This window comes from Nicotiana attenuata, unplaced genomic scaffold, assembly GCF_001879085.1.
Source record: "Nicotiana attenuata strain UT unplaced genomic scaffold, NIATTr2, whole genome shotgun sequence".
Classification (NCBI taxonomy): domain Eukaryota; kingdom Viridiplantae; phylum Streptophyta; class Magnoliopsida; order Solanales; family Solanaceae; genus Nicotiana; species Nicotiana attenuata.
The window spans coordinates 16,111-39,297 of NW_017671015.1; the positions used below are offsets into that span (position 1 = coordinate 16,111).

Here is a 23,187-nt window from a genome sequence, read left to right on the forward strand (position 1 = left end):
ATCACAGTTGTCCTTATGTGAAATTTTCCCCATAAAAAACTAAAGGAAGGGATTTGGCAGCACATAATTTGGGAATTCAATCTTCTATCAGCACCTATCCTCTAAGAATTCTCCATTCCGTTCTCAAAATTTTTAGAGATTTTTACATGCTTGGTCCCTTTTTAAAAACTATTCTCATCAATGATAGTAACCTTCGTTTATTTCAAAAACAGCATATTTTTTTACCTTTTTAGCACTTTCACATTGATAACTCCATTAACTAATGGATCCCTCTACATTAATACACTTTTTACTATATTTCCTTTTCCCGCACTATTCCATAATTTCTTTTTTCTCTTTCATAAATAACTCTTACCCAAATATATCAAAGATTTTGAAAGAAGAATATCTCAAAGATAATTTCCTCTGCACAATGAGAATTTCAATATTTTTTTCTTTTTTGAGATTTAAACTTTTTTCTATACAATTTTATTGTAACTCAAAATATACCTATAATATATATTAAGTATATTATATTGTGATAATTTACAATGAAAATATTCCATCAATATATATATATATATATATATATATATATATATATATATATATGTGTGTGTGTGTGTGTGTGCGCGCGCGCGCATTTATAACACATATATAACTTATTTATATACATCATAGCACATTATTATATTGATATATTCAAAGTATATTTCTAGCATATACCTTACATAAAATTCAATCTCAAATATTAACATGCCACTATTATGTATATAGAAGAAAATAAATATGCCACATATACTATTTATATACGGATAATTTATACAAATATGCATGTTATATTAGTGCAAAATATAAATGACATATTAATAATATCTATTTAAATATAAATAAGTTTATAACTAACATATGCATATATACATGATTTTTCCTAAAATAAAACACATGATTTATAATATACCACAAACATACATTATATTTTTTTTCACGAAATATATGTATTTTATTTCGTTGGAATATACAAATATATTATTTTGCTAAGATTAAGTTGAATAAAAAGGTCCATGTATAAAAAGGAAAAAAATTGTTATGAAATAGATCGATGATATGTATTTAAATATAAAGATGTATATAAACAACATATGCATATATACATGAATTTTCCTTAAAAAAATACGATTTATAATGTATATATACCACAAACATACATTATAATTTTTTCATAAAATATAAAGATGTATAATTTGGTACATTACATTATATAAAAGGTCCATGTATGGAAAGGAAAAAATCAATTATGGAATGGATTGGTTTCTAACGAAAACTTAAAATATGTTATGGAATGGAGAGAAACAATAGGGAAAGATATTAAATACTAGGACTGCCTTTTTAAACAGCTTAAATCATGCTGATTTGAATTGAATTAAATCTGCTATATGTATAAATATTTTTACTGCTATATTTGTTAATCATTAATTAATGCTAATCTTTTGTAATATATTTTTAATAGTGTGCTATCAATGAAAGTAGCTTAAATTTTTAACCATATAATTTCAGCCAAGCATGAGGAGGGTATGTACATTGAACAAGCTGCACATTGTAGCTAAACTATGATAAGGTTTATCTTAAGGATGCTGTTTTGACTTGAGCTTTTGAATTATAAGGGTGTTTGGCTAAGCTTATAAGCTGGTCAAACTAGCTTATAAGCACTTTTCGACTTATTTACGTGTTTGGTAAAGTTAAAAGTGCTTATAAGTCAAGAATAAGCCATAAGCTGGTCCCTTATGAATTTTTAGCTTATAAGCACTTTAAGTTTGACCAAGACTTTTACTATTTTATTTTTTAAATATTCCTTTTTAGAACAAAACTCCTACATCTATACTCACTGCCTCAAGTATTTTTTTCAACCTAAACCCCCCGCCTCTTCAAGTCTGCAATTCTCATTGGCTATAAGATAAGCAAATTCTCTATTCCTTTACATATTTATATCTATGTGATTGTGTATCTTTGAACTATATGTAATAAATGCGAACATATCAAATTTTTGGTGTATTGCTTTCTAAGTGTTGTTTCTTCTTCAAATATTTTGTCCTATTTAGGTTTATTTTTTACTGAGAAACTTTTGTCAATTTATTAATTAATACTTATAACTTATGATTACTGAGAAACTTTTGTCAATTTATTAATTAATACTTATAACTTATGATTGTATGCTTATCATAAAATAAATTATATTTATCATAAAAACTATCTTATCTAAGCACAGTTGTATTTAAAATAAAACGACAAATAGAATATTTTATATTTGAATCGATCTGGAATCTAAAATTTTGAAGAAACTACGCCCTTATAAGTGTAAACAGTTCTAAGGTTATTTAAGTTATTTTAATAGAAAAAGAGCTTATCAACACTTTGTATCAAATACTGCAATAACTTATTATCAATTTCAGTACTTCGTTTCACCACTTAAAAGTGCTTTTCAGCTACTTCAAATCAGCTAATCCAAACGGGCTCTATGACTCACCAAATCAAATAAATGATGGTTTGAAAGTTAATTTGAAACTAAGGAAATGAAGATGATTTCAGGAGAGTGGCAGCATAGATGGAAATGCGACTGATTGAATCTTTCCAAAAAGAGATGACTTTGTCATAGGCTGATGATAAGGCCCAATCACAATTCTTTTTCTATGTTTGATATTCAAAAAATTGCTTGACCAATGAATGGATTATTTCAATTTTCTATACTTATACGCGTTACACTTCAGACATGTTATCAGTTAGTTTTATCTTGAATGCTTCTTCTTATCATTCTGGAATGAGGAAATTTCAGTTAATGCCTTAGTTTCAAGATTATCAAGCAAATAATGTTTTGCTAAGAACCTAGAATGCTAAATAAACATCTCTGGTAGGATATCCCAACTGCTGGGGCGGAGCTAGAGCTTCAGACGCGAGTTTGGCAGAGCCCAGTAGCTTTGGTCCAAATTATGTGATTGTCATTAAAAGTTCATTAAATACGTACAAATTATTAATTTAGAACCCATAGAAGGAACAAAATTCCGAACCCATTAACTTAAAATCCTGCTCCGCCTCTCACCCGAGATATACATGTACGTACACATCAAATGCAAAAGGCAAAAGAGGGAAGCAGATACTGCTTAGAATTCCTGATACAGTGATACGTTTATACAATCCATTAAAACCTCTAAAATTAACTTTAAAGTGTTATCAACAAATGGAGGCTACATTCTAGATAGGAAAACAAGATGGATAATAAGCAGCAGCTCCCCGAATGTCTGATCATTCAAATGTTTGTGTCCTGTATTATTGGCTGGAAACAACAGCATTTTCATCAACTGGTGCCGGATCAGCCACAGGTGACTTCTTTGCAAGGGACTTGGGTATGTCAATGTCATCTTGACAACAACGTTGCTGAGGATGGGATAGAAGTGTGCAGATATGACGGAAGAGGACACGAGTAAGCCCCTGACCACTCTCAAATATGTAAGCCTCATATTCGCTGACAAGTTCAAGGGCCTCCACGAGGGCATCATACACCTTCTGAGGACAGTTGTCAGGTCCAGGCTTGTCGTGAAGGTAAACTACATCCAAAGTGAAAAGCTTTTGAGTAGCAGGCCATTGATGCTGTGGTGGTATTGACGACCTACAATATAGGAGTATCTGCATATATTGAAGAGAAGCATGAATGAGATGCTTCCCGTGAAATGCACATCTAAATAGCTACTCAGAAGGCAAATATCATTTTAAACTCTAAAAGACGGATATAGCAAGCACTCCCATAGAGCATAGTGAGAGCATATTAACAATCAACTAAGGTTCAGAAGACCCACAGAGGCATCTCGTTCTCAACTTTAATGTACTGTCGGATATTCTGTCACCTCACTAGGCTGGTTTACTTTTTCCCTTTTTTATATTTTGTTTGAACTAGGCAGAGTTACTTGAAATCGCTAAAATTATAATATCCTGATAAGTACTAGCATGAGGCCATCACAGTGCACAATGTTTGCAGCAGGATAGCGTAGGTGCAAAGGGGCATCTCTATGTACTTGAAGCAGCACTTTTTTGAGATGCCAACTTCATTTGAGATTGGCAACTTGCAAAGGAACCATACAAAATCCATATAAATGATTAATCAAGTGAAAATAGTTAAGATTATTGTTCCAGTTCATTTCATGATATACTCTTTCATTACAATAAAGAATGGATCTCTTACGTTGAAAAAGGGGGGGAACAACTTCTATATAGTAAGCTGAATCTAGTGAAATGATGCTAACATCCTATAACCCCTTCATTTTGGAAACAAGTAAAGAGAGAAAAAGCGAAAACAAGAACAATAAATATCTATTTATATCATGTGACTTCCTTCACTTCACCTCCTCTTGGTTTTTTTTCGTTTCATATGAACAAAGAAGGGTTACTCCTGTGTACAAGAGACATGTGAGACAAGAAGCTAAAGGTAAATGATGTCCCCCAAAACAATAATGAAAGCAGGGATTCATGTCAAAGCCTTACCTGTCAGAGGGAGATCAAGGGAAAGCATTTATAAGGTTGCTATGCAGTAAGGATGATTTGTAAAATAGTTTTGTTTAAGAAAATAAAAAGTCATATAATATAACAACAATAATAATAGTAAGTTGAAAAGTTGTAATTAGATGTATTTATAAGGAAGGTACTAGATGGAAAGTAATCAATAGAAGTCTCGTATCCAAAGTCCAAAGTAGAAAGTAATTTCTAGAAAGAATACTTGAGCACTGTAATCACCTGGACGAGTTGACAACAAGTGGCAACTCCTATACCACCTCATGAATGGCACTTCCTCTGCCCCAAATCAATTGTCCCTTTTCTCTTTAGTTTGACTATCTGCTGCCTAAAAGAGAGTTTTAACACATACCATTTTCCTTTTTTTTTTTTTACAATTAAGTTCTATCCCATTTTATTTAACCAAAAGGGCACATGCAGCCTATTTTGACACTTCTACAGCTTTTCTCAACTATTCCTGGATAACATATACATGTTCCCTGATCCAACTCTATGTAAGAAACATAGAACTTCTATCTTAATCCATGAGGCTTACATGAACTTCCATTTTGCGTGGGCGCGGTAACTCCTAGACCATTACTTATTACGTCAAATTTCGCACATATAAGTGTAACCCTTCCAACCCGTCTAGGTTGAAAATAAATTCATAGATGGGTCAATTTGGGCAACCAAAAAATAGCATAAAATTTTTGGTTGGTTCGGTCCTGTTAGGTATATTTCTTTCTCTACACTTTCACACACTTCTTTGAAGAAAAGAAAAGTTGCTTCTCGTTTGATTTGGAGTTAAACAAATTATTAAAAAACAAACAAGCAAATGAAAAAATGAGTTTGAACTGGGGTTGGTTTGTGGCCCAATTTTTAGCCCAAAGATCCAAGCAAACTTTGGTTGGGTTGAGTCATGACTCGTGCAGTGACTTAACCTGTTTTAAGTAGCCAAATTCGGCCCAACCCACCTATTTGACACCCCTACTAATTACTAATTAAGCAAATGACCAGTAAAACAATGTCGAGGGCTGACATGTATAAAGTGAAGTGGCCCAGATAATTCTATAGAATATCTCACATCCTTACATCTGCTGTCCAAGAAAGGAGACAGGTCCACCAAGAGTGCCATCTCATAAGCAAAACTACTGTGTTGTCCTAGCCTTTTCCTGTCTCTCCACCAATCAAAATCTAAACAGATTTCTGAAGCACACAATGATATATTCAGCCGAGGTTGAAAAACAGCCTGCTAAAGCCATATAGACCGGACTCCGGAAGGTTCTCTATTTCTCACTTTTTAACTTTTTATGCATGATTCCGGCTTTCAACACATTTCAGAACTCAACTCTCCCCTTCCTCTTTGCTTTGTGAAGTACCACATTAATGGTCATCCCAAAGGTTGAGCCAAAGAGAAGAAAATGCCATGTCATCAACCTTGACTGTACAGTTTGATGGATAAGCTTACAAACCGGGAGGCTTCTCTTTTTCTTTGGTTTTACCTTTTGACTCCAGATTCCAATAAATCCCAGAAATATCAGCAGCCGGTCGCTCTTGACTCGTCAACAACCCAAAAGCAATAAGATGTTCACTGCTAGAGTTCTTTCAAATATAAGAATGTTTTGGTAGAAAGCAATGACTGGAGTTAATGAATAAAATGGACAAATTAGTGGCACCAAGACAAGCTAATCTGGAACTTTTTGCCCCATCTACACTCGAAAAAAATTATATATATGGTTACTTGACAGAGAATAAGCTAGAGAATAGCTAGATGAAAAATCGCATTCAAGTGATATATCTCTACGGTGTTACAATCAAGCAGTTTATTTTCTGTTCCATGCATGAATTGATGATATTTGACGAAGCAGTCGTATGCGCCAGCTACATTTTTAGTTTTGAAATGTGGCTTTCATAAAAGGAGAAGGATAGAGTGAGTATCTGGCTTCAAAGAAACTGCTCTCTTTTAAGGTAGTCTCATATGTAGCATAAGCCCAGTTAAGCATGCACCAGCAGAAATTCAGGAAGAGACTATAAAGCAAAAATTCGGTTGACGTTTTAACCATTCAAAGTCACTATTAAGGATATGTTACAGTGAAAAAATGGGAGCCTACAAAATACATTTGTGTTTTAGCATGAAAATTGGTTACCCAGCAGAGAAAATGAAAGGCAACAAAACATTTGTGTTATAACATGGAAAAACTTACCACCCGGAGTATCCGATTTTGAGCACGTGATTTCTTTGCTTCATGGGAAGCGAGCCGAAATAGTTGAGTAAGATCAGCGTGACCACAAGATGAATTTACTGTGAGACCCCGAAGAGCAGAATTGGCCATCTCAATGTCACTGCTGAACTCTTTCTGGAGCTTCACAAATAGAAAATTTTGGAGATCGTTTAGTTCCAATGAAGTTGTGATTATATATAGCAACTGCTAGATAGAAGTATCATGAAGGAGACATGGTGATGAAAGAACAACTAAGCGAAGCGGAAAAAAATTTGACTTGAATTTGCACCATGTAAAAAAATCAAGTACACTCTTGGCCCTACCAATTCGCCATATTCCCAATGCTTTTTAAAAAACTATGCCTAAATAGGAGACAAGACATTTTTGAATGAAATGCACAAACGCAAAATTCTAGAATTCAGCACATTCTTGGACAATTCTCATAGTAGAATCAAACAAGTATACCTGCCACTTAACTGGTAAGTATTCCCAACAAACAAATATTTCTAAGGTCAATGTAGAATCAAAAACATACACAGCAGCAAACAATCAACCACTACTTCAGTTTCATCTTGATATTATAAAGCACGCACAGTTGACTGCTAAAGGAACACTCGACATGCAGGATAAGATTATAAAGAGAGATTCTTTTTTGAAGTATCAAAAGCAGAGGGTGGATGTACCACTAAAGCTACAGGTTCGGCTGAACCCAATAACTCCTATGTATGTGTCACGAAATCTACTAAATATGTATAAATATTAAATTTCGAACCCAATAACTCAAATGATCAGTGTCATCCCGAACCCATAAAGTTCACATCTCGGATCTCCCTCTGAATTAACTCACTTAAGTGCAAAGCATGGCCAACGCCAAACCCGAATAAATGGGGTGGGATGCAGTAGGTTACAGTCAGCATAAAATTAGTCTAACTTTGATGGATCCAATACTGAATAAGTAGAGTGGAATAGATACAAAGGATACAAATAGCCGACGCCAGCTGGATTTGGATTGTGCATAGCTAATTGACTGATTGACATAGTATCAAATAGTATTGAAGAAAAAAACTATCTAAATTAAAATATTGAAGTAGATCCATCAAGTCCTTTATGTGACACAATATATTTTTTGAGAGTCTCAATGGCTGTTTTGACACATTTTGAAGTGCACATCATCATTATCTATGAAAATGAGCTAAAATGTCCAGTTTCAATCCAGAATTGGTTAATTTGACTCTCGAAAAATCTCAGACATACAAGGAATAGGCAAAACTGAGTGATCTATCAACATCAAATTACTCGTAAAAGAAAAGCAAAGGAAAATCAGTGGGGCCACATAAGCAAACTGGAAACAAACAATAAGCATTTCAATGAGGTCTTGCTTCTATTATCTCAATTCCCACTCGTGTCTTACTTACAGTCTATTTCCTTGTAAAATTTTCCTGAAATTATACGAGTGATCGGTTTCAATAAGGAGCCACATACTACAAAGATATACGTACTGTTAATAAGGATGACTGAGGACATAGTGTCCCCAATGATACTTTCCTTTCACAAGGATTTAAGCAAAAGTTACACTTATAAGGATTTATACTTACCCACGTGTGACCTAGGAGTAAATGAAATGGGTGAAAACCATGCAAGACTATAGTTCCCAGAAGATTATATGCTAGGCGATGCTACTTGGGTGGAAGAGTTATCTGTTACAGTATTCGTGGGAGGCAGCAGGTACCAAGTGAAATAGTTGAGGTGAGCGCAAGCTCACCCGAACACCATCATTACCAAAAACAAAAGAAAAGGATATGTTCGTATATATTTATAATTGCTATTGCAGAAAACTTGTTCACATCTTATATCATATCTTCCAACTTTTCAACCACTTATCAATGAACATTCTCTATATTTGGAACTTTTGTATATGAGGCCTGCACCTCAACAAAACTATAAAATAAACCAATAATTGCATAGCGAGTTCCTGAGAAAATTTGTCAGCATTCCTATTCTGATCTATCAAACTTAAAGCTTTGGGAAGATTTCTATAATCTCACTTAATAACCAGAAAATGACAAATGTTGTGAGAGAGCATTAGGATCGATTACTAGCATTTACTGAACACGTTAACAGAACTCTTTACTTTAGTTTGAGGTTTAGATGAATTACAGTCAAATAGTCTAGGGATAAATAAACATTATGCCCTGCTTAGGGAAATAGAGCAACTAGAAGGCCAAGGTAGTGAGCAGGGTTGTGAAAAGCGCTCGCTTCCTCGCTTAAAGCGAGAAGCGAAGCGAAGCGACCCCTTACCCGCTTCTGCTATATGAAGCGACTCAGGTAGACAAAAGCGTGCGCTTCCCACTAAAAAGCGAGAAGCGACGAAGCAAAGCGAAGCGAATCGAGCGAAGCGTGCACTTCTTTGTTTCAAACAGCTGCCAGCCTATTTAATTAAAAAAGAAGGGTGTTCAGTATTCTTTTATTAAAACACGACCAGCAGCAACAGCGACTAGGGTCCCTTTTCAACTTCAACAGAGATTCAGCAGCAGCAGCAACAGGTATGTGATGATTTCTTCTTCTTCTTCTTTTCTTTCACTGTTTCAGCGTCCAAATAGCAGCGAAATGCTGGCGAATTTTTTTTTTTTACCTTCGGTTCTTCTTTCTAAGTCTTCTCCTCTTCGCTGAAATGTTGCCCAGTTCTTCTTTCATTGTTTTTATGCTGCCTAGTTTTTAACAGAATGGTATACTACCCCTCCTCTTATTTTAATATCTTTTTTAAATTCCGCTTCACTTCAAAAAAGCGAGTGCTTCGCTTCTCGCTTCTTGCTTTAAGCGAAATGCGGGTTGTCGCTTTTCCTCGCTTCACGCTATTCACAACACTGGTAGTGAGTGATAATGCCCCAAGAGCTCACCAACACGCCGCATAGCTACTAAGAAGTCACCCCGGTATCCTATGACAAGGTCACATGCTAAGGAACTTTAAGAGAAGCTAGTTGGTCTACAAATTACAATTAAGTGCTTTTTACTGAAGGTGAGCTAAAAGACTTGAAAATATCTCATAGGTACTTCAATGTGCTTGTGACATCATTGAAAGAGCATATGGAGGCAATTTGGACTCAAGGAGTTGCTAGAAACGAAGTTCAGGCTCAAGAGTCAAGCCTAGCGCCCTGCAATGAAATCTAAAGTCGGAACAAGTGGCCCATTAACTCAAAGCCACGCAATGCACTGGACTATGCCCCAGCAGGTGGTTTTGTTTGGTTTTTTGTCAATTGCCTAATTTGGAACCCAATACAAATAGACCCTTAGACTCATTTTTTCATTAAATTGGTTGACACTTAGATGGTAACCGAGAGAGGAAAAAGCCCTATCTTTTGTTCTTTTTTGAACTCTTGATCTTCACAGGATCTTTTTTTAATTTTATGAAGTAGTGATCTAAACAAGGTAATTTGATTCCTTGTTAAGATTTCCTGACTCTTTGACAAACTTGATTGACTTTTTATTCTAATTCCAACGTTCTGTGTTTTGATACATGCATTGTACGATTGAACGGAATTCAGGGTTAGTTCCGTTTTTATTCGTTGTTTGAATATTGTTAATGTATTCAGTTCCATATACCGTTTATTATGTTAATTTCACCCAACACATATCTTTATTTAGATTATGCGTATTGTTCTTTAGATTATTGAATAGAGTTAATTGCAAAACTCTAGAATTAGCTAATTCAATATCATTCCACTATTGAGAATGCTATCGGGGAGTCATTGATTTACTTCCCGTGGTAACAGTACATAACCTTCTCTTATATTTTGTTGAATGGGAGGGAAGTAAATAACGCTGACTCCTCATTTTCATTCAAATCTGGAGGGGTTAAAACATTAAACAACGAATGAATTGCCCATCCTCCACCTCTAATTCCTTTGTTAATTTATTTCCCGAGCAAACAAAGTAAGTCCAGTAGCTAATTCACAGTTATTTTACTTCCCCACCCACTGCTACACCTCACTTGGTGTAAACTAGAGTGCAGCCATCTTATCCACTAAACTCTCTAGAAGTTATTTCTTTGAGTCGGAGCTAAAACTTAAAACAAAAGGACTGGGAAACAACGGCATGGGAACCATGGGACCCCTTAGTAGTAAAGGGCAGACAAAAGCGCATTCCTGCACACCAGCTGAGGCCTTTTTCTTTTTGGAGATTTCCCATTACTTTACTAATAGAAAGGCTTCCCTTATTCAGTTGAACTACGCTACCGCATGAACAATGGATCCGTTGAGCTAGGTAAGCATCCAGATCTTGATCCAGAGATATTGCTTCAGAAATCAACTGAGCTCAGGAAATCACGTTAAGACGTCGATCTCCCCAACAATCACAACGTTGAACTGATTTCTCTCTTTCTATTCCTTGCAAATGGAAATAAAAACTACGCACCATCTGCCCTAAAGTTATTCAAATTCCACCTCAGAGGAAACAAGAGGCCTCCTTTTTTAAAGTTTCTGATTTCATGCTATCACCATATCTAAGGAAAGCAAATTCAATTTCAAGTTAAAATAAATGGTTTCTGCGGCATTTATGTCTCCTATTTTTTCCACCACTAAATATAGAGTTGGGGCAATTCTTCTTTCCTTCTAGTCCTCTCAAATGCACACAAATAGTTTCTATTTTTCATGAAAAAAGACGCCTATTATTCCGTTTCAGGAACATTGTATCTATTCACAAGCTCAAGAACCATACACACACATCCGCAGTTAACATAGTAAATGTTTAATGCCCTCTCCCCCCAAATAAAAAGGAAAAATGTTACCCAAAAGTTCCAGTAACTAATAAAAGTCAGCTCTCCAAGTATTCGAACCAAATTTTCTTTAGTACCCAAATACTTAAACACCAAACAACAAAAACTAACCTCAATCCTGAACTAGTTTGGACCCGTTTCATTCCAATTATCAAGCAGGAATAATAAAAAGGAAAACAGTGAATTTAGAAACGAAATTAGGAAAGTACCAGAAAAGCGGATTTGGCAAGACCAGCAAAAGCGAAACGGTGATCAGGGTTGATAGTGAGCTTTGCATTGATGAAGAGAATGACGGCTTGCTTCATAGCGTCCAACCTCGTATAGGGTCGCCCACCCGCTGTAGTTGAAACTTTCATTTCCACGAGTGATTCACTGTCCACATCTATGCAGAACAGTATGTCTTCGCTCGCTAAACGATTTGGTTTTAGACTGTACCCACCACTGTCTTCTACCTCTATTACCTCCATTTTCTCCGGCACTCAAATTGATCTCCCCTCTCTCTCTCAAATTCGAACAGTCTCTCTTTTCCCAATAAATTTTTGCTGCTGCTTCTCTCTCTCTCCTGCCTGATTTTTCCTTCCACTTTTTTCTGGCCTGATTTTTTCCTTCTTTTGTTTTCATTTTCTTTATTTCTCCTACATTGAATGGTCGTATCTGCCCTTAAACTTTAGGAAATTGTCCTAATTTACCCTTCATTATTATTTGTGGCCATATCACCTTTTTCTCGTTATCAAAAAGGCTATATTTACCCTTACTTATATCGGTTCTAGAGCTTTCTCTTTAATCTAATTTTAAAGGATTTTTTATTAGGGATAATTTCACATAAGTATAACTCACACACATTACTTGCAACATAATAGCCTAGATATCACATTGCAAATCTATAGCCCAAAAATAATAGGCTAATTCCCGAAAAAACAGCTTATTTCACACAATCAACTACTGTTATTGCTCTCTCTTTATACAACCAGTTGTTTTCATTCTCTTGATTTCCTTTGATTATTAAGCATTTGATAAAAAAATGCAAATAAGCCACAAGGCAACTCAAAAATCCTATCTTGAATAATACATATTATCTGAAGGTAAGAAATTCAAACACCTTTATGTGCAATTGCTGAAGCAATCCAACAGGATAAAAGAAAAATAAAAAATTGATAAATGAATTGTAGAATTCCTCCAACGCGTACAAATCTGTTTCATATAGCACATACACGAAAAAGAAGAAGAGAAGGAAGTGTCAAACTTCTGTAGAGACCTCTTACACGCTAACAATGTATATACATCCTTACAAACTGAAAAAATATATATTTATACAACATTATACAAAAATATACACATTTATACACAATTATACAATATTGTATAACTTGTATAAACATGTATAATAGTGTATAAGAGGTGTTTGTATATCCATATACACAATTATACACTATTATACAGTGTCGATACAACCTGCTACATAGTTATGATTTTCCAGAACTTCAAACTTCAAACTTCAGTATCTTCCAAAATTACCAGAACTTCAAACTTCAAAATCCTCCAAAATTAGTGGTTTTTTGTTGGTGCAAATCAAGTTTGAGAGCTATTTATTTTCAGATCTGTGTGTATTTCACGTTTCTTTCAAAAATCGTCTTCGTTCTTCTGCTTGCCACCATGGACGACTGAGTCTTTCTTCGAGCCTTCTTCGAGCCATTAATGGCAGAACTGTGTGGGGGGTAAAGGAGGGGGAATAGCGGGGGCTAGGTTAAGAGAGGATGAGGGATCTATGTGGGTTAGAGAGAAAGAAGTGAGAGGCGGTGAGAGAGAGAAGGGAATGAAGAAAGAAGAAAATAATAAAAACCCTAAAAGTATGTCTTTAATAATGGGCTAAAGGCTGAAAAGTTTCTTTCAAATTATGTACAACATGGGCTATATAGAGTAAGAGCTTCAAATGTGGGCCATTTTCGGTTGGGCTATTAGGCCAAGTGACATGGGCTGTAATTCTTTCTTTTTCTTACTACGAGGAGTATACGATTTAACCAAAATCTAGTTATTAGATTCATTTCTGAATCTTTGGCTTATGTCATGTGCTCCAAATTTAAACTCAATTTTCTTTTTTTCATCAATATCTGCTTCTCATTCAACAAACTAATGAAAGTGCTTTCCCTTTGTGTGGGCCTTTTTAACAATGAGACATGGATCAAATTTGTCATTGAACTATGCTAAATAGTTCAAATTTGTCCCTAAACTTTGAAGAATGGGGTTATTATTCCTGTAAGTACTAGTTTTTTCAACACTCAGAACCTCCAACAATTATAGCCTATTTGGCCAAGTTTTTTTTTTGGGCCAAAAGTATTTTTTTTGGCCAAAAGTATTTTTTTCCAAAAATTGAGGTGTTTGGCCAAGCTTTTAGAAAGAAAGAAAGTGTTTTTGAGGAGAAGAGTTTTTGAGAAGCAGAAAAAAGTAGTTTCTCTCCAAAAGCACTTTTATGAGAAGCACTTTTGAGAAAAATACACTTAAAAGCAATTTTTAAAAGCTTGGTCAAACACTAATTACTGCTCAAAAGTGTTTTTCAAATTAATTAGCCAAACACAAATTGTTTCTAACCAAAAGTATTTTTTTGAAAAATACTTTTGAGAAAAGTACTTCTCAAAATAAGATGATTTTAGAAGCTTGGCCAATCAGGCTATTAGTCTCCATCCCCTTTAACTACCCTCAAGCCTCAAATCGGGCCAGATAAAACTCAAAGTCTCAAACAATGAACTCTCACCTCTGTCGAAACGCCATCGACACAACTCCATTATTAATCTTTCTTAAATCACCAATAGTGATGCTAGAGGTCTACATCGACCTCCTAATACTAAAATAAAATCAAGTACACAAAAATTAACTTGCAATAATATTGTAACGGTCAAGGTAAGGTTATAGTGGTTGGGTCTATGGTCTTCAAGTAGAAGTAAAATGATAACCTAGAAAAATGGTAAAGATAAAGGTCTAAAAGAGATCATCTAAACGAGTGATTTTCGTGTGTCGTGTGACGAACTCGTAGGAATTTGATGATTGTAAATAATCAAGTACTTTTAAGTGTTATAATTGATTTAATATTTTTTTCTTGCCAAAAGGATTCATCACTGATAAGTTATGCGTCTTTTGTTTTAATGATTTGACAAACTTCATGAGAGAACCAGATAAGGAACCTGATATACTTAGTTCCCTTGCGTTCAGAGTAACTAGTCAGATGTCTGGTTCAATTTTCAATGAAATTAGATAAGGGAGCAACAGAGGGAACGGATAGGGATCATTTTCCCTTATCGTCGTGCAGTCAACTCTATAGCTCTTAAAACTGCTGCATTGTACTGTCAGGTACGCTGCTGCACTGTACCGTCTGGCAGCGATACAGCAGCACATCTGTAGCTTGCTAAGGCCAAACTAAAGGACACTTTATTGCATCATCCTTGATGACATCACACACACACATATTATCAACATGAGGCAAGAAATTTCATTTTCCTAACACTTGCAAATCCAAAAAATCATATTCTCTCAAGTGCTAGCCACCACCTCTCTCAAGAACAAAGATGTTGCAACCTCAAGGACCAGATCCAAAGATTGAAGATATCTTAAAGTCCTTAGGTTTGTTAAGTCTTTGTTATTTTGTTCTTCATTTATAATCCTACACTACTTTCAAGAAGTGTCTTTGTAGGACAGATTTAAACCATTGTTTGGTTTAGTTTCTTGACTAAAGTTTGTCAAGGTTTGTTGCTTTGTAATAGAATTATTACAAAGGGCTTACGATAGAGTTATTGTAAGGAGCGAGGGATTAAGAGTTTAACTCCTAGATTGCAATAGGTTGTAATCTGAAGTTTGCTCGATTTAGTGGAGTTTAAATCCTACTAGGGTAGGTAGTAGTTTTTAATCCCTTGAGCAAGGAGTTTTCCACGTAAATATAGTGTGTTTTTTATTTGCTGCCGATTTACTGCGGGAACAGATAGAGAACTTGGTTCCCTATACTATTTGGTTTTACAGTTTGTTGCTTATTGTATGAACTGATAGAGAACCCGGTTCTCTATATTGTTTGGTGGACTCCTAGTTTCTATCAATTGGTATAAGAACATGTTCTTTCTACAAGGTTAACAGACAGAAAGGATCCTCACGGCTGCTCCAGTGAACTTCGAGGAAGGACAATCAACGTACAGACCACCAAGATTCAACGGCCAAACTATGGTTGGTGGAAAACAAGAATGCGTGACTTTATCTTGGCGGAGGACTCAGAGTTGTGGGATGTAATATGTGATGGACTTTTTGTTCCATGAAAACTGTTGGTGGGGGAACAATTACAGTCCCAAAAATAAGAAAAGAGTATAACGATGCTGATAGAAAGACTATTGAGAAGAATTTCAGGGCAAAGAAGAATCTTGTTTGTGGCATCGAACCAGATGAATACAACCTCATCTTAGCTTGTCAGTCTGCTAAGGAGATTTGGGAAGCTCTTCAAACTGCCCATGATGGAAGTACTCGGGTTAAGCAGTCCAAGATTGATATGTTTACTATTGAGCAAGAGCTTTTCAAGATGAAGGAGGATTAGTCTATTCAGGATATGCACACACGTTTCACCTCCGTTATCAATGAGCTTCACTCCCTTGGAGAAGACATCCCAAGAAACAAGTTGGTCCAGGAAATACTCGGTGTTTTACCAGGTTTGTGGGAAATTAAAGTGAATGCTATCACTAAAGCCAAGGACCTGCAAAAGCTGACCATTGATGAACTCATTTGAAATCTCAAAACGTATGAGATAAAGAGAAAGAAAGATCTTGAAAGAAGAGAGCCCAAGAAGGAGAAGAACCTAGTTCTCAAAGCTGCACACATCGACTTAAATAGTGATGAATCCGACATGACGTATCTCACTCGAAGAATTCAAAAGTTGATTCGTAGAAATGGTAGGATCCCAAAGAAAGGAAGTTCCAACAGGAATTTTGAAGGAAATGATTGTTGTCATAAGTGTGGAAAGCATGGACACTTCATTAAAGGTTGTCATCTTCATAAGCACGATCATTACAAAACCAACATTGATAAGGCAGCTAAGGCCTCATTTGTTTGTACTTAACGGAGGTCTGAATCTTATTAATTCAGATCTCAGACATTAAGTGCGTTTGTTTTTAAAGTCTGAATTTTAATTATTAAGTGTGTTTGTTTTTTTACTTCACAACCACTTAATTGGTCTAAATAGCTCTGTATGATTAAGATCCATAACACAGACTTAATTTTATTAAGATGCAATCATCCATATCCATTATTAATTGTTGCCGCCGCCTACCATTATTAACTACCATTATGTCGCCGCCGCCACCATCATACTCAACCACCACCACCATCATCATCCTCAATCATAGCATCCACCATAATCGACTACCACTACCCACCGTCTGCATCACTCCTACCACTATCATTCTCAAACACAAACAACACTCATCCACCTCAACTACCACAACTAACCACCCCATCACCATCAACAACCATAACCGATAATGCACATCATTATTAACTACCACCACCATCATCAATCATACTCGCTACCACTACTAATCACCACTGGCTACTACCCTAAACATCAACCAACAACCAAACTTGCCACCAACCACCGCCTCTAGTCGGTATTCACAAGCACCACCGTTAGTCATCACCACCACCAACTACCATATTTAAAAAAATATTATATATTTTATTGATAGAATATTAGATTAATTAGTATTTTATTTAAATTTTATGTTTATTAATTTTCAAATAAAGATAAAGTTTATTCATTCAGATGTTAAAATTCAAACAGTCTTAATCATTTAGTATTCATATCTTAATATTCAAATGTGTATTCAGATTCAGATGTCTTAATCTTAATACACATCTTGATATTCAGATGTGTATTTAGATTTAGACGTCTTAATCTTACAAAAAAATAAATGAGGCCTAAGAGGAACCAGGTCCCTCACAGGAAGTTCAAAAGAAGAGACGTTGCTGACAACATAGTGAAGCAAGCCTTGGTTGCCTGGGGAGATTTCTCCAATGAATCTGAAGCTGAAGATGACCAAGGTGATACATTGATGATGGTTGTTGACAATGAATCTTCAGAATATGAGTCAATCTTTGCACTCATGGCCAAATCTGATGAAGACGAGGACAATGAGGAAGATGAGGTAAGTTTTCTTGATGTTCAAAGAAATTTAACAACTTACTCTAAGAAAATATTGATGTCCTTAGAAAATGTGTTGATTCATGTCTATCATAGCTTAATTAATAAGAAAAATGCTTTAATTGAAGAAATTTGTGACATAGAACAAGAGAGGGATGATATGGTAGTTTCTATTGTAGACTTAAAGGAACAAGTGGAAGAAATAGCTAGAGAAAATACCTTGTTGAAAACCCAAATGAAAAATGGATGGACACCCCTAAGGGTAAAGAAGTGGCTAGTGAGGCTCAACTTGAGCTTGAGAGTGAGCTTAAGAAAGTTAAAACAAGTCTTGTTATTGATCTTGAAAAGAATAGACAACTTCAGGAGGATCTGAAAAGGGTTAAAAATGATCTTGATAAGTCACTTAAATGGACTCAGTCCCCTGATGTAATAACGTTTATGTACAAGAGTAATGGTGAAAACGGGCAAGGAATCGGGTTACAAAAGGCTAAAGCCTCCTATAATCCCCAAAGCAAGTATGTAACTATGGCTGATAATTGGATGTGTACTCACTGTGGTCAAACTGGTCATTACAAGGACTCTTATAAAGATAAAATTCAGTCTCTATAGAAAAATAAAGTTTTTGTTGAAAAGAAGCATATTGTTGAGGAACTGGTCCTCTAAGAGGAAAATATATGTTACCTGCATGGGCGAAAAGAAGTTTGATTCGCCTGTTCTATCATTATAAGGGACCCAAGCTTTCTTGGGTTCCTAAGTCTAACTAGTGATTTCGTGTGCAGGCTGGAGTGAGAGGTAGTAATCAAAAACTGGTATATGGATAGCGGCTGCTCTGAGCATATGACTGAAAAAATGGATGATTTCCTCTCACTCTAGGCCTTCCAAGGTAGGAGTGTGTCCTTTGGAAACGGCAATAAGGGCTATATTCTTGGTGCTGATAAAATTGGCAAACCACTCTCCCATGCAATTGATAATGTGTACTATGTGAATGGCTTGAAATATAGCTTATTGAGTGTGTCTCAAATCTGTGATAAGGATAAATGAAGTGAAGTTCTTGTCCAAATCTTGCACTTTCACCAATGCCAAAACTAGTGAAATGGTATTGATAGCCAAAAAGTTCAAGAACATCTATGTTGTAGACCTTGATTCACTATATGGTGGTGATATAACATTCCTAAGTGTCATTGACGTTGATGCAGAGTTATAGCACAGACGATAGGGGCATGCGAGTTTTTATTTGCTGAACAAGTTGGTTATGGAGGACCCGGTTCATGGGTTGAAGCATTCAACACTGCCTGCTACTTGATTAACAAGTGCATGATCGGGTCCCTTCTCGAGAAGTCTCTCTATGAACTGCTCAATGGGAATAAACCCAAGTTGACTTACCCGAGAGCCTTTGGATGCAAAATATTTTATTCTCAACAATAGCGGCAAAGGGTCACATAACAAAGAAGATGAAGATAGAGAATTTACAAATGCTCATGGTGAAGCTATAGATATTACAAATGGAAAGATTGATTTGATAAGTCAAGTCAAGCAGAGCGATGAAGGAGATACAACATAATCTCCAAAGGCACAGAGGAACCCGGTCCCTCTATCACCTCGACTGAAGCTGAAAATAAGGTTGTTGATGTTGCATTAGGTACTCCTGATGCACAACAAAGGAGTAGAAGTCATAATTCTGTTGATGTCAATCATGTTTCAAATATGGAGGAACCTGGTCCTTCAAATTTTGAAGCTCAAGTATCTAACTAGAAGCAAAAGAATTCATATCCCTTCAAAATGTAATCACACCCTTAGACTCTGGTATTCAACCTAGATCTAAGGCAAGGAACATGTTTGACCTCTCAGCCTTCTTATCTCAAATTGAGCCTAAGATCAACAAAGAAGAATTGAAAAATGCTAACTAGATAGTTGTTACACAAGAAGAACTCCATCAGTTTGAGAGGAACAAATTGTGGCACCTGGTCCCTAGGTCTTTAGACAGAACAGTGATTGGAACCTGGCCCAAAAGAATCTCACTTGAAGGCTACCAAAGGAAATTTGAGGTATCCTAAGGGAGCGCACGACCTGGTCCTCGTCTATATTTCAGGAGATAGTTTTGACTTGGTTAGATATGCTGATACTGATTATGTTGAATATCTGGTGGATAGAAAGAGCACATCTGGAATGGCACACTTTTTGGGGTCATGCTTGATCTCATGGGGTAAAAAGAAACAAAGTTTGCGACTCTTTCTACTGCTAAAGCTGAATACGCGGTTCTTGCTTCTTGTTGTTCTCAACTACTATAGATCAAGCAACATTTTAAAGACTTTGGTGTATTTACGGCTTGAACCCGATACAGCACAAGAGAACAAAGCACATCGATGTGCGACATTACTTTTTGAGGGATAATATTGAAAAGGGTCTAATTTGTATGAAGTTCTGGCAGCCGGAGGACCAGGTAGCACACATCTTCACCGAGGCACTGAGAAGGAAACACTTTGAAAGAAATCGTCTGAAGTTGGGGTTGATCAAGCTTAACTAAGGATATGGTCCCTTGATGATTGGCTATGTTAAGAAGGAAAGGTACACTGCTAAAAAGTATTATTTTTTTTGCGACATTTAACTCAAATCTATAATGTTACAGGTTGACATACATGGCAGTTTCAGGACAAAACAAGTAAGCGTGACATTGCATTTCTAGGACTTTGTGCTCAAATTTTCAAAAATTATCAAGGAACATGGTTCCTGTGACTCGGGTTAGTAGTCTCTTTAATACTTATGTGCCTTTTTAAACTACTGAAGTGTTTTGTCATTAATTTATTCCTGCCTCTCTCCAAATTTTTGAAGTCAAAAATGTTAAACCTTTTTTTAACTGAACCATTGCCCAAAAAAACCATTTCTTTCTTTCACACCTAACCAAAACCGATTATTTTCTTCAAAACCAAAACCAACCTTGTCTCAAAAAAGAATCCTTCTCTCCAAATATATCAGAAGTGAACCCAACTATGTCTTCTTCCAAAATTCTAACTCTATCTGAATCAAAACCCCAAGAAGTCTTTGGTAGATTTTGATGGGACTTTAACTAAAATGGAACGAGGCAGATCAAATATTCTAGAGAGTGAGGATAAAATTGTTGCTGGGTTTGTAGAAGCCTTGAATGATGGAGTAATTGGTGAATGTGCTGGAAAAAGGGGGAACTGAATGGGGGACATGATCCCTCTAGTCCGTCTCAGGACATTAATTCTGATAACTTTTTTTTGAGCTTTGTGTTTGAACGAACTTCTGATCCAGTAAAAAGGATTGATGAAAAGTAGGTTGATTGATGATGAAGTGGCGTGACCTGCTGATGTGGTGAATATAGAAGAGAGAATGAAGCCAAAAAATCTTCAGGTGTGAAAGAATTCAAAAAAGATCAAAATGGAGAAAATAAAGTCGACTGAGAAAGATGCAACAGATGATAAGGGTAAACAGATTGAGAAGAAGAAAAGGGAGACATAGCCGCTTGCGGAAAAAAAGGGTAGTGTGAGTGAGGAACCTGGTTTCTTACAAAAGCAAAAGATTGAGTTATCGGGTTTTGAGAGGTAGAAGACTCTGAAGTCTCAAAAAGTGTTGTTAGGCAGAGCGTTGACTCTGATATTGCTGAAAAAATGTTGAGTTCCAAAAATAGAATCACCTCGTTATTCCTCCAAGTCCCAACGTTTATGAAGAAGAAGTAAAAAATAAGACTGAGTTTGTTGTTGATAAGGAGAAGCTTGGGGAGATTCTTGGTGATCTGATTAATGGTTCAACCTGCTCGGATAGGTAGAGAACCGGGTCCATTTGGATCCTTGGCAGAATAGAATGCTCAATTGAAGTGTGAGAATAAAAGATTGAAGAAACAGGTGGAGGACCTGAGAGGGAAGATGATCATTGATCAAAGGATTGTGAATGAACAAATGTACATGCTCATCAAGGCCTTAGCCCCTTACGTTTCTTCCTGACAGTGATCATGTCTTTCACTCCTTCCAAATTCCGTCGAATTCCTATCTTCTTTTGATGCCTATGTTTGATAACATTACTACTTTAATTGTTTATATTGTCATATTCTATATCGTTGAAACTATTGTGCTTTTGTTATAATTACTCCACTATGGGCAATCACTCTATTTTGTTCAATGACATTCACTTGTTTTTTTGTTATTGTTTATGCTGTGTTGCCCAAGTGGCATGAGTTAATGTTGTTGAACTTCTTTTTGGTTGTGCTTATTCTGTTATTCTTTTCAATGATGCCAAAAGGGAGAAGTTACATAGGTGTCAACAAGGGGGAGGAACAAAATCGAATTGATGTGATGTGTTGTGTATGAAAGATAGCTCTGCTTCGCAGGGGAACATTCTTGATAACATGTTAATTATAGCTCTGATCTGCAGGGGAATATGTGAGGAATATAGTTCTCGGGGGAACATCAATTTTGGGTTTGTCATCGTCAAAAAGGGGGAAATTGCTCTAAGTTACGCTATTTCATGTTTTGATGCTTTGATAAACGTTCTCGAGTAATCAGGTAGGAACCAAATGTGATCAGTATATGTAAGGAATCTGATTCTTAGGGGATACCAACTATGGGTTTGTCGTCATAAAAAAAAGGGGAAATTGATAAGTTATGCCATTTTGTATTTTGATGATTTGCCAAATAGTCTCGAGGAACCAGTTGTGATTAGTTCCTTTAGTCTGGTTCTCAGGGGGAATATGGCTGATTCGCAGGGGGGAACAATGTGGATATATCGATCTCAGGGGAAATATCAATTCTAAGTTTGTAATCATAAAAACGGGGAAATGATAAGTTATGCGTCTCTTATTTTGATGATTTGACAAACTTCAAGAGAGAACCAAATAAGGAATCTGATACAATTAGTTCCCTTGCGTGCAGAGTAACTAGGCAGATGTCTGGTTCAATTCTCAATGAAATCAGATAAGGGAACATCATAGGGAACATATAGGGATCAGTTCCCCTGGTTGTCGTGCAGTCAACTCTACAGCTCTAAAAGCTGCTGCACTGTATCATTTGGCAGGCTGCTGCACCGTACCATCTAGTAGCAATACAGCATCACAACTGTAGCTTGCTAAGGACAAACTAAAGGACACCTTATTGCATCATCCTTGATGACATTACACACGCATATTATCAACATGAGGCAAGGGATTTCATTTTTCTAACACTTGTAAATCCAAAAAATCATATTCTCTCAAGTGTTAACTACCACCTCTCTCAAGAACAAAGTTGCTGCAACCTCAAGGACCAGATCCAAAGATTGAAGATATCTTAAGTCCTTAGGTTTGTTGAGTCTTTGTTATTTTATTCTTTATTTGTAGTCCTACACTACTTTCGAGAAGTGTCTTTGTAGGATAGATTTAAACCATTGTTTGGTTTAGTTTCTTGACTAGAGTTAGTCAAGGTTTGTTGCTTTGTAATAGAGTTATTGCAAAGGGCTTACAATAGAGTTATTGTAAGGGGTGAGGGATTAAGAGTTTAATTCCTAGATTGACTAGAATCCGTCAA

The 23,187-nt window shown here is 36.0% G+C and overlaps 1 protein-coding gene across 1 annotated transcript; it reads right to left on the reverse strand.

Moving 5' to 3' along the window:
- Positions 1-3,021: 3,021 nt before the first annotated feature.
- Positions 3,022-12,105, reverse strand: LOC109205246. Its single transcript, XM_019367926.1, has 3 exons — positions 11,718-12,105; positions 6,720-6,878; positions 3,022-3,657 (listed from the first exon to the last, which is right to left on the reverse strand). The coding sequence occupies exons 1-3, from the start codon at positions 11,973-11,975 to the stop codon at positions 3,301-3,303; spliced, it is 774 nt and encodes a 257-aa protein (XP_019223471.1). The 5' UTR covers positions 11,976-12,105; the 3' UTR covers positions 3,022-3,300.
- Between the last annotated feature and the right edge of the window lie 11,082 nt (positions 12,106-23,187).

Bases quoted from the DNA above. Each gene is read 5' to 3' on its own strand.
- LOC109205246 (XM_019367926.1), bottom strand. From the start codon at position 11,975: ATGGAGGTAATAGAGGTAGAAGACAGTGGTGGGTACAGTCTAAAACCA. The intron at 6,879-11,717 runs GTACTTTCCTAA...CTATTTGTGAAG, and splicing joins TTGCCAAATCCGCTTTTCTG to CTCCAGAAAGAGTTCAGCAG. The intron at 3,658-6,719 runs GTAAGTTTTTCC...CAATATATGCAG, and splicing joins AAAATCGGATACTCCGGGTG to ATACTCCTATATTGTAGGTC.